The sequence below is a fragment of the Kryptolebias marmoratus genome, linkage group LG13, assembly GCF_001649575.2.
Source record: "Kryptolebias marmoratus isolate JLee-2015 linkage group LG13, ASM164957v2, whole genome shotgun sequence".
Classification (NCBI taxonomy): domain Eukaryota; kingdom Metazoa; phylum Chordata; class Actinopteri; order Cyprinodontiformes; family Rivulidae; genus Kryptolebias; species Kryptolebias marmoratus.
Window position 1 is genome coordinate 20,837,823 of NC_051442.1, and position 12,487 is coordinate 20,850,309.

Sequence of the window (12,487 nt, forward strand, 5' to 3'; positions counted from 1 at the left end):
TCTGTGCAGCCTGCCTGCAGCATCTCATGTGTTTCTACAAGTTTGCTCCAACAAGCCATTGGGGTGTTTTGTTTTGTTTTTTTGCTCATTCCTCAAGTTCCTCAAGTCAAAACTGTTCCATCTTCTCCAAAGTGAATGGGTTCAGCTAGTGTTCAACAACCTTTACATTATACTGCTGTTCAATATACAGATCATCAGGAAAACTAGTGCCATTCTTGCTGACAGCTCTCACCCGTTACATGCCGAGTTTCAGTTTCTGCCTTCTGGCCTTCGGCTCAGACTTCCCTATATAAGAAGCAACAGATACAAGCACTCTTTTGTGCCTTTAGCGATTTCCCCTACCTTGCAGGACAAGGTAGGGGGAGTTGAATTTAATTGTTGGGATTGATTGGCAGATTTGTATTTTTATTTATTCCATATATGATACTGATGTTAGTAGTAACTGTTGGTTAATGATGACATACACTGCTGGTATTCTTCCTATAATGTATGGACTTCTATTTAATGTTGTTTTGGCACACTGTATTGTTATTTGATTGTATGTATGTATTGTATTTTCTTAATTTTTTTAATGTCTTTTTTTATATATACTTGCTGTAACATTATTGCCTTTAGGGACTTAAATAAATCTGAACTGAACTGAACTGAACTACAAAGTTTTAATCTGATTAACCTTTTGCCATTGACTCAAACACTGAATGATATTTTAAATGTTTCCTCTTATAGTGGTCCAATGATTGCTCTGAATGCTTAGAGTCATTAAAGTCCAACTCTGATCCAAATCTCAGATCTTTGTGAGACCAAAACAGGCCGTTGTTGTCCGAAGAAAAAAGGTAAATGTTCTTGCCCTTTGTGTTTCTGTGTGTGTTCATTTGTCTGTCATTTTAGCAAAATATCTCATGAACCACTGGATTGATTTTTAGTAAAATTTTCAGTAAGTAATCAAAGGATGCACAAAAACAACTGATTAACCTTTGGAGTCCACCCAATTCAAGATGGCTGCTACAGCTGGTTGAACTTAGCCAACACAAAAAATGGCTATAACTTAGACAAATTGACAGGTTTTAGGAGAAAGTTGGATGTGCTTGCAGCTGAGAATCATTCACAAAATCCTCTAAGCATTAACACATCTGCTGAGATGCAGCTGTGGCAGCCACTGTGATTTAAAACTCTGACATGAAAGGTGACGGGCAACATGCATTCCTTCAACGAATGCTAGATAGGCCTGTATTTTTAATTTTTTAATTAATTTATTTTTTGTAAGTATTTGTTTGAATATAACTGTTCATCATTTCTTTAACTGTGATACTTTTTGTGGCTCTGAAAAAGAAAATCGTTCCCACAGCATGATGCTGCCACCGCCATGCTTCCCTGTGGAGATTGTGTTCTCAGGATGATGAGATGAAGTAGTATATGTAGTTCTTAATAATCAATCGGATTTGAGTTCAGTTAAGTCTCATCTGATCAGAATATTTTTCTCTACATTTTAGCGGAGATGCTAAAATGCTTTTGATTAAGTTTTTATTATTTTTATTATTATTTGGAGCATTGGTGTTTTTTCTAGCCCTTTTTCCACCAAGTTTGTGTAGATGTGGAGAAGGTGTGGAATAGGAGCACCCAAATCACTCATCAAACTTCAACAGTGAAGTTCAGACACGTAAAACGATTCAAACATCAAAACTTTAACAGCAGAAGAAGGGAATACAATGTTATGGATTTTTGCACTGCATCAACAAAAGTAAATAAAAGAATCCAATCACAACAACTTGGAAGCAAAACTCAACAACAACAGATGTTTATTTACTGAGCTCATGTGACACTTTGACCAAAAACCTGCTTTTAACTACTTATTTCCATGTTTCTGCTGGCTGCCTTGAGTGGACTGTGTTTGAAGCATCTGGTGTGCATATTCTCAGAAAGTAAAGCTACTGTACATGTGTGCAATGTTTAGGTAACCGGTAAGAGAGGTACAAACATGTCCACATGTGTAACATCGTTGAGCCTTAAATGTACTGCAGCTGCCATTTTTTCTGTTGTAGTCTTAACTCCAACCAAACACTAAACTCTTGTTTCAAATAGTTTAAATACTTCAGATGATGGACTATATATATATATATATATATATATATATATATATATATATATATATATAGTTTCTGAGAGCTTCATTAGGATACAGTCTGTGGTTCATGAAATATTTTGCTAATAGACAAACACATTCAGCAAAAACCATCACTGCCCTTCTTTCATCTTATTAATTTTTTCATTCAGCTGATCTAACACAGGAACATTATTTTGCTGAACTTTGGACTGACTGAATAACATATGGCGTACTCAGGCTTTTTTACACCCTTCTTGTACTTTTCCCACATGAGCAGAGGAACAAGTGCAGAAATCTGTTCAGGACTCTTCACCAGCAGGGATCCGTTCAGTCAGGCGATATCAGGAGCCGTCCACTGAGGAAACTGGTATTTTAACTACATGCAGCAAAACTTTAAACACCCCATCAGTTCACTTTTTAACTGTATTTGGACGCTGGATGGTGCGTTGCAGCTCACTGCTGTGAACAAGGAAGTGTTATTAGAAATAACACTGAAGCTGGGTGCACTCTCACTGACCTGGCTTTGGGTTTTAACCACAGGAACCACATGTGCTACCTTCACGTGTGGCAGAAAGAGAAAGAGGACAAAAAAAAACATTTATTCCTGAAAAACTAAAGAGATGAAATGATTTTTTTTACATTCAGAAACATCACATTCCTAAAGCCCATTTAAAGAGCATGACATCAGAAAAGAAATGTAGCAAGAGAAACATAAATAAATATTGAGGACTGAACATGTGTGAAAGTGAAAGATGAATCCATTCAGGTTTTGTTACATTTCTGCTGTACTGTGCTGACTTTACTTTCTGCTTCTCCTTTTAACATGAGTGCTTTCTATAAACTCTACTTCTGCATAAACATGTTTGAGAAGAGTTGGGTCCAGTGGAGCGTTAGAAGTCAATGTGGACACACACACACACGAAACAGGAACAAAATTAAAGGGCCTAGCTTTTCTTAAAGTAATGCTGCTGCTATTCATGCCAGAGATTCAAACAGAAATCATGCTGAGATGAGAAATGACGAAGTTGTAGCCATTTTGGTCAAACTTCATAAATGACCATATGTGTCATCTCATGTGATTTTGTGAGATCTCGCTAAATGCGTCAGCACAGTTGGGGATCAGTCTCTGCCACTACTACAAAGTGTACCTCAGTATCTGTACAACTGATGAAGTTGTAGCTATTTTTGTGTTTGCTAATGTTGATTAGCTGTGGTGGCCATCTTAAATTGGAGTGACACTCATCCATGGCAGGGGCGCTTCCAAAAAGATTTCAACTGGGGAAACAGATGGAGTCCACTGATAATCTTGGGGTAGCACACCAAAAACAAAACTCAGAACACAATTTAAAGAGGCTTTTTTTATGTTGGATACTTACTTAGGCTATTTGAAAAACACTACAATACAAGAGTTAAAGGATCACCTTTTGATAGAGGCCTACTTTAGTTTACTTCACAGGTCACATTACTAACTGCACAGTCACTATTTATTGTATTGAAGCTTGCTCTTATCTCTCTTAATTCTGTATTTATAATATATATATATATATATATATATATATATATATATATATATATATAAGTTGCAACTGTAGTTGACTTGGTCTTCAAAACATTCTCAACTCTAACGCAAAAAATGCAGACCTACTGCCTGACTTTCTAAAAAATAAGGGTAGACTGATAGAATTGACACCAATAAAAAGCTTTTTTCTGCAGAAGATTATGGTAAAAATACAGAATAATTACATAAAACAACAACACTGCATCAGTTTTTTTTTACAAGGCAACAGAAATATTTACAAAGTATTATGGCTCAGATTTACACAGCATAGTCATTTAGTAAAACTGGTAGTAACTGTAAGAAATCTGAAAAAAAAAAAAAAAATCAAACAAAAACCCACGAAAAACAATTAAGCAGTTGACTGCTTAGCAACTGAAAACTCTTTCCAATGAAGCTGGCTGGCACTTAGTTGGAAATAAGTAAACTAAGCTGTTTGAAAGACATCCACTCATTAAAAACAATTATACTATTTTGGGGCTCTGTTTGGGGCCTGCTGGAAAGTCTGGCCTTGCTTACTACATGCTGCCTTAGTAACACATCAGCTCCTTTCCTTCAGCATGAAGGAAAGGAAAACGTCTTATCTCCGTGGCTCCATCACTGCTGGTGGTGTTGCAGTTTGAGAAGAAGCTCACTGTGGTCAGATCCAGGCTGAACTGATGGCTGAATCAATCTGCTAATCCCAGATTTAGCCAATGATATTCCTAATCAATTAAATCGATCAAGAAGTTATTTAATTTCCTAAGTGATGATGCATTTAGCTAATGACAATCATTTGGAGAAGGTCATTAGACTACATGAATGCCCATTGACCCCTGACACAGCTGATGAGCAGAGAAAAACTTCTTCATTGAGACCCAGACAAAAAGGCTCTCCAGAGGTCAATGTGTTCCATTTCTGTCCTAACCAATGAACATTTGTTGTAAATAATAAGTTTTGTTGTTGAAAGATGCGGGTTTATAGTCGTGTGATTCTACAACAAATTAAAAATGGCCACCCTGATGCGTGCTGCAGGCAAAATGGCACAACATGTTAGTATGCTGCACAGCTTCACAGCCTGCAGACAGAGTGCTGACAAATCCAAGGAGCCGGTCCAAGAACACCCAAGAGGCAGAGCTGAGTCCGGTCTTTAAACAATGATCTGAATTCACATCGACAAATTTAAAAAAAAAAGTCCTTAGGTCAAATGGATGGTTATTTACATTAAGAATGGTGCGATGTTTTTGTTAAGGGATGCTGATGTATCTGCCTTTTCAATTCACATCTACATTTTAAGAGAACATCTGATCAAATAAGCACGGAAGTAATACTGAGAAAACACTTTTGTAAATGCTAAAAATGCAGTGGATTAATCCCCAACACACAATGGAACATAATAAACATGTTAAATGTTTAAAAAATAAATTATACCATTTTTGAAGACAAAAAAACAAACAAAACTGATCTAAAAAGAGTTGGGACAGGATCAACAAAAGGCTCTAAAAGTAAGTGGTTTGAAACAGCAAGAGGAGAATTTTGCAACTTGACATTGAATATCCCATCATCTACAGCTCATATATTATCAAAAGATTTAAAGAATCTGGAGAAATCTCTGAGCTCAAAGGATAACAGACTGAATATTGGATACCTGTGATCTTCAATCCCTCGGCGACCATAAACACCACGTCCTCTGTACTAAAGAGGAGAGGGAGCATCCAGCCTGTTAGTGGTGCACAGTTCAACAGCCTCTCTGATGGTATGCTTACACATCTGGAAAGGTCCTATCAATGCAGAAAAGTATATACAGGTTTTAGAACGTCTGCTTTTAGGAAAGGTCTTGCATGATGTTAAAAACATAAACAGCATCCATTCCAGCAGCACGGCTTCATAGTAGAAGAGTTCAGCTGCTGAACTGACCTGCCTGCAGTCCAGATCTCTCACCAAGTAAAAACATTTGGTGCATCATGAATCTAAAAATCCAGCAAAGACCCAGGACTGTTGAGCAGCTATAATCCTCCATCAGACAAGAATGGGACAACATTCCCTCTAAAACCTCCAGCAGCTGCTCTCCTCTGGTCCTGGATGTTTACAGACTGATGTTAGAAGAAGAGGAGATGCTTCACAGAGGGAAACATGGACCTGAGACAACTTTTCAAACATGTGTTGCTGCCATCAAAATCAAAATTACCTGTTCTTTCCTTGAAAATTGTACAACTTCTTAGGTTTAGCACTTCATATGTTTACCATGTTCCATTGTGAATAAAATATGCTTATACGATTTGCACAACATTGCATCCTGTTTTTATTTACGTTTTCTACAACATCCCAACCTTTTTGGAATTGCGGTTGTAATTATTTTTAATTATGTCAAACGTCGTCCTCTCGGCCTGAACACTGTGGATCTGTAGTTGGCAGATGTTCCCCACACATCACTAAGTATTAAACATGAACTTAATGCATGTATACATTTAACTGGATCATAAATTACCTGCACAAGAGATCTTAGTGCTCCCCCTTGTGGTAACAAAAGAGTATTGTGGTAACTTTTTACAGCAAATCACAAAACTTACAAAGATTCATTTTACACTAATTAGAACTTGATTAAATATAGAAAAAAATGCAGATTTAGGAACTTTAAAAATCCATTATTATCTAGGTGTTTTATGTGTTAAATTAGTGAAAGCTTTTCAGCTCCAACCTGCAGCTCTTTCAGATCAAGTAAGTAAATGCTGTGGTGCGCTGTTCTTTTCCTTTTCCTCGTGCTAAATTTGTTTTCAGTAATCAAGACTCATACAAAGACCAAAAATGAGTAGGAATAAAAAAGAAAAAAAAAACAGTTTTATTATTTTCAAAGAAACAAACAATGTAAAAGTTTGAAAAACAAATAACAAAAAAACACTTTGATGGGAATGAATGTTCCTGACACAAGACATCAGCGATGGACAACTTTGGGCTTATAAAAGTTGTTCTGTTTGAAGTCAAAATTGGAATCAAATTATTTTTAATAATAAAGATAGGGAAATCTAAAAATCTGTGTTGAATTTATGTAGATGAGGGATAAATTTGTAATTCATTTCTGAACTGACTTTAACTCTGGGTGACAAAAACAAACTTCACAGAGTAGGAAAACGCTTCAGTCGTCTTCATTAGGAGGTGTCCATGGCTGCTGATTCTGAAATGTAAAAATAAACATATAACGCTTATTCATCAGTGGAATATCAAATAAATAAATTCTACATCAAATTAATTTTTGTTCTGCAAGAAAATATATAATAATAAACAATAATAATAGGAGAGCAGAGCTAATAAGTTTATTTCTACTGGATTATTCTAGCTTTATAAAATGTATTAAGTCTTTGTAAAATGTAAATACACAATCATTTTCGGTTCTAAGGTTTTATGTAACAGGACAAAAGTTTTTATCTGGTACTTATTGAGTCATAACCTTCAGTAAATGGAAACTCTTAGACACAACAACACATAATCATTCATTTCTGTTAGAAAAACAAATAAAACCACCAGACTAATGCAACTACACCCACTTTTAATGCTTCCACTGAATTAAAGAGGTTCAGTCTCAGCCAGGAGCTGCTGATTATCTGATCATCATCAGTGTGATCACCTCTATAACAGCAGGATGTTTATCAGTTTGCTGCTCTGGAGCGTACAGGTGTGTGTTAACACAATGCCAAGCAGGAAGAAACCCAACTAATGACCCTAGAGAAGTAGCTTGTGCATGTACACACTCATTTTACACAGAGAAAGATTATTCTCATGTGGAAAACACTGAAGACAGCGGCCAGTCCTCCCAGGAGTGGATGGCCAAGCAAAATCACCCCAAGGTCAGACCGTGCAAATGACCAAAAACCCAAAAGCTCCATCTCAGACTCTACAGGCCTCTGTTAGCAGGTTAAAGGTTAAAGGTCATGACTGAACATGTATGGTTTGTTTGGGTTGAAGAAGAAAACCTCTTTTGTCTTTCAGCTTAGGTTCGTAAAGTTTGTGCTGTGTTGGACTTCAAGAGAACTGAGCAGAAACCAATTGATTTAAACCTCAATGAACTGTAGCTAAATTGTAAAGAAAAGTGAGAAAGACCAATAAAAGTCATACCAAAGACAATTAATTTAACTTATTGCTGGTAAAGGTGGTTTTACAAGATGTTAAATTGTGTTTTTAGATTTTTTGCACTCTGCTTCTGCTTTTGGCTCCATTTTCCCTAAATAAATGACTCTGTTGTTCCTCTGAAGTTGTATGCATCTTGTTTTACTAACTCGTAAAGATTGCTTCTCTCACACTGATATGTCAAACCCTAGAACTGAAAACAAGTGTACTTACTTTTACTATATTTACTATTTTTCAAACCCACACTCCCCTCGGTCTGTTTAAGCATCTCGGTTTACAGATTAGCAAAGATTTAACTTGTGTTTGTATAAAAGCAGCCTCAGTGTGTTGACATTTGGGAAACAGACATGTCTTCTAAAGCCATTTCTTCTACCCAACGATAAAAAGCAAACTCACGTGTTTCATTAAAGAGGAAGGAATCCTGATACTCCTTCATGTACTGTGATGATCTGGCCTCATCCAGGAACAGAGAATAAACCCGTTTTATATCCTCCACCTGAACCTCTGTTCCCTGTAAAAGCAAAAAAAAAAAAATGAATATGGACAGATTGGGATAATACATACTTCAGGTCACATTTAGCTTACCTTGCGTTTACGACAAACCAGCCCTGCAGTGCTGATCAGCTGGATGGCGTAGCGCAGAGACGTCTCCATGCCGATGCGAGTGAGGACTGTGTGAGCCTCTTCGCTTAACTCCACGTCCTCTTCCTCACATCTAAAACACATATAGGTGCAGGTTTACTTCCTCTATTTGTCATCAGGAGGACAGAAGCAGAGTTTGTAGACAGACAGAGGCCAGAAGGCCGAGTCTCACCGGATCTTGAGGATCTGCTTTGTCTCTTTTTCGGTGTAGGGAGAGGTGGCAATGATGAGCAGGCGATCCAGCAGGTCGATGGGGATGCCATGAGGGCTCTGATAATTTGTGCCTCGGATTCTGCATGGAAAAACAAGAGTGACCATTTAACAATAATATTACAACTAACGTCAGACTCTAGAGGGTATTCATAAATGTTGGATATAGGTACAAATTGTTGGATTTTTCCATCTCAAACAGCTCTTCCAGGGACATCACCATTGTTGATCAGTTTCAATTGTTTCCGTTGGTCAATAAATGCAAGTGGTAGTTGGCAGCCAAACACAAAATTTCAGTTGAAGGACACATTAACCATCGATATAAGAAAAATATTTGTGAATTTTGTTTCCTACTTTATGAAATTTTTATTTGACTGGTCTTCATAACATTGAAATGGGTACCTTTAACTTTAGGGCAAGCCATTTTATGACTTGGAGTTCATGTCCACTTTTTATTTAGATCCTACGCTGCTTTATAAATGAAAGACCAGGTAGGAGCAAGCAATTAGATGTTCAGTGGTGAGCTGATCATAAGCAGTACCGAGTGATGCCTCTGTTGGTCGCCATGATGAGAACGGGGGACAGGTCACTCTCCAAGGCACGGTTCAGGAAGGAAAAGCACTCCATGTCCAGCATGTGGACCTCGTCAATAAATAACACCTGGAAGCACAGATGTGGAAAACTTATTTGGTTATACAGGTAGTACAGGAAGTAAATTCAAAAACGGAGACACTCAGACGTACCCCAGGAATGATCTCTGCCTTGCCTTCTTCCCTCCACTCACACACTTTGGCATTAATCTGCTCGCGGACTTCAGACTTGATCTCGCCGGTGTCTCCAGAGAAGAGAGCCAGGAAGCCTTGTGTGCGGCTGTTGATGACATCAATCTCATGGAGGGACACTGTATGCACCACCTCCTTCCTCTTCTGTAACTCCCCTTCAGGACACTGTACAAACTGTGTCTACAAAAACAGACAAAACACATTTTATTAAATTATCAAAACAATAATTATATAAGTAAATATATTCTGGAAACTCTCCTAAAGCCAAAGACCAGAGAATAAATCACTCTTCTTCATTTAAAACACTTTAATACAGTAAACTAGTTGGCATGAAAATCTGCTGTAACTTAGGACTGAGCTGAAACAACCACACTTCAGTAAACTGACAGCAAACCTGAGCTCCCATGGCATCGTAGTCTCTGGCTCTGGTGAAAGAACGGCCCAACTTGCTGATTTTCCCAGTGGCTTTGTCAATAGTAATAACATCTCTGTGAGGAGAGAGAGGGAGAGAGAGAGAAAAAAAGAATAAAAAATGCAGAAAAATAGTTCTGCACAGACGTGGCTACTTGACAGAGCAGAAAGAGACGAGACAGCAAACTTGTTGTACTCTGGGAATTTAAATGCGCAAGAGATGAACTTACCCAGCTTGTACTTTCTCTTTACTCAGACTGTCAATCATCTTGTTGCCCAAGTCATATATTGTCTCCATTTCAGTAGTTTTTAGAGTCAGTTTGCCCACTTTTGAACCCTGGTTGGAAACATGTCCTTTTCAGTAAAGATGCATCCCAGCTGAATTTTCATCATTGCACAAACTCAGAAAACGTTTTTTTCCCCTGTTTTTATATGTCCTCAGTTTTCTTCAACATTTAATGAACATGCCCTCTAACATCATCAGTGATATGCATGCATACAGACAACGTGAGACAATCTGTAAGTAATAACATTAAAAGATACCAACCGTTCCAGTGGCTGGTCTATCAATCTGGATTTCTACCACCTCTCCTTCAATAATCTCTGTCTCCTCTCTGTAAATAAAGAATGAAGACAGTTTATTTCATTTAAAAACAATAAAAAAGGGATTCCTGTGACTGCTTACTCACTTGATTCTCACTCCGATGGCTTTTCTAAAAGCTTGACTAAGTGCCTCAGTCTTGCTCATTTCCAGGGAGAAGATCTCACTACCAGCCAGTGCTGTGAAGGGCGTATCCAGGCCAAGAGACTGAGCGATGCCTGCAAACAAAACAAACTCAGCTCATCTGGAACAGGGAGCAGGAACTCTTGTTTCAGCGAAAATGTACCTTAAGCCAATTACATCAGTGCAAGTCCAAATGCTTGCACTCAATGCAGATACTGTGTTTGGGAAAGCCTCCAACGTGGCTCTTACCCATTGCGATGGCGGTCTTTCCTGTGCCAGGTTGGCCGGCGATCAACACTGCCCTGCCAGCAATGTGGCCGTCTTTGATCATCTCCAAAATGACCCCTGCTGCTCGACGGGAAGCCAGCTGGCCGACCATCCCCTGAGACACCTGCAGGTGGACAGGATCAGGCCTTGTTCAGCCCAAACTTCACACATATTAATGCACACATGACCCTGACTTTGTTAGACTGAGCAGCTCAGACATTGTTACTGCACGAACCTAAAGGTGGTAAATTAAGCCTTTCAATAGAAACATATACATGTTGAAACCTTTTAATGGAAAACCCAGCTTGTGCAAGATTAATTAAAAAAAAAACAGCTAAGAGGAAGTTTTATTGCCATTGCATCAATTTCTGTAGTATTTGAAGATTCAAATTAGTAAAAAGATAATAAAAACAAACAGTTATTGATCTTGGTCTTTGAAAAAAAGAGGATGTTTCTCCTCCTAACATTTGTTGGTGCATCACAACGTATACAATGAATATCATGCTTTGGAGAAAAAGTTTGAGAAGCTTTCCCAAAATAATAAGATTACAAAACTTATATGAACACAGACAACATTCAGGAAGACTATCACTTAGTGACAGTTTAACTGTCTCTCAATTTACTCCGCATAAAAACAACCACAACTAGAACTGGTAGAAGTGTTGCTATGGGTCCAATCCACCTGACACACATTCCTTTCAGACTTTTAGGTAATGGCCCATCAAAGACCAAAACCTTGGGAAGGAGGTGTAAACTTCAGGCTTTTGTGTGCTCTCAAAGTGCCTTAGTTACTACATGCTTGAATCAGCAAGTTTCATAGAACTGTGAAGACCTGTCTACGAGATACAAGGTTATTGTGTTTTTAGTGCTCCTTGTAGGCAACATTTGCGGAGCTTACATAAGAAACAAACAAATCAAATTCCAAGCTGATAGGACTCACCAGCGCAGGAGGAAGCCATGAAAATTATATCTGAGTTACTAGTATTCATCTTAAATTAAACAAAAGAAAAGACACAAAAAAAATCTGCAAATGTTTTGACAAAACATATATATCAGAGGATTGATTGTCATTGGGTCTGGTACAGGCTCAATTTTTTTTTCATGCCTCTCAGTTTGCAATGTTTTTAATAAATAATGTTAGGCGTATTGCACAAATGGTGTCAAAATAGAAAATATTACCAAGCTGTTCAACTGATTCAAACAAAAATGAAAAGCATTTACACAGATAGCCAAGGGAAGACACCAGTTTTGTTGTAATTAAAATAGCTCGTGCAAAGATAATAACATTTATCAACTTTCTAAACTGCTTAAAAAAAAAAAGTTGTGTAATAGTCTTTGATAGGCCATAAATTTAGGTGTTTGAAATTTTTGGAAACATTCAAAGATTACAACTTTAAAATCTTTGCTCTATCCAGGGGTGGAAATTAAAAATTTTGTCCACCAGCCACAGTGGCTGGTGGACAAAATTTTTTACCAGCCACTCAAATATTTTACCAGCCACTATTTTTTGTTGTGACAAAAAGTTATTTCATATGATGATGATCGACGCGGGTCGAAGCAGTTGTGGTGCCCTACAAGCTGAATACTCTTGAAAAACAGAAAATAAAATAGCTTCTCATCACAACACCTATATTGGTGTTAGACTGCATGTAATCTGTAGTGGATCAAGTGCATCATATGGGTTTGCAGTGAAC

The 12,487-nt window shown here is 37.7% G+C and overlaps 1 protein-coding gene across 1 annotated transcript in view; it reads right to left on the minus strand.

Annotated features, from left to right (window-relative positions):
* Nucleotides 1–6,441: 6,441 nt before the first annotated feature.
* Nucleotides 6,442–12,487, minus strand: part of ruvbl2 (RuvB-like AAA ATPase 2) — an 8,815-nt gene continuing 2,769 nt past the window's right edge. The window contains exons 4-14 of the mRNA XM_017412509.3: nt 10,776–10,917; nt 10,492–10,621; nt 10,350–10,416; nt 10,033–10,139; nt 9,786–9,879; nt 9,353–9,571; nt 9,151–9,269; nt 8,572–8,691; nt 8,343–8,472; nt 8,154–8,268; nt 6,442–6,807 (exon numbers count right to left, since the gene is read on the minus strand). Of these exons, the coding sequence (XP_017267998.1) occupies nt 6,782–6,807; nt 8,154–8,268; nt 8,343–8,472; nt 8,572–8,691; nt 9,151–9,269; nt 9,353–9,571; nt 9,786–9,879; nt 10,033–10,139; nt 10,350–10,416; nt 10,492–10,621; nt 10,776–10,917 (1,269 nt within the window). The 3' untranslated portion in view covers nt 6,442–6,781. The remainder of the gene's footprint in view (nt 6,808–8,153; nt 8,269–8,342; nt 8,473–8,571; nt 8,692–9,150; nt 9,270–9,352; nt 9,572–9,785; nt 9,880–10,032; nt 10,140–10,349; nt 10,417–10,491; nt 10,622–10,775; nt 10,918–12,487) is intronic.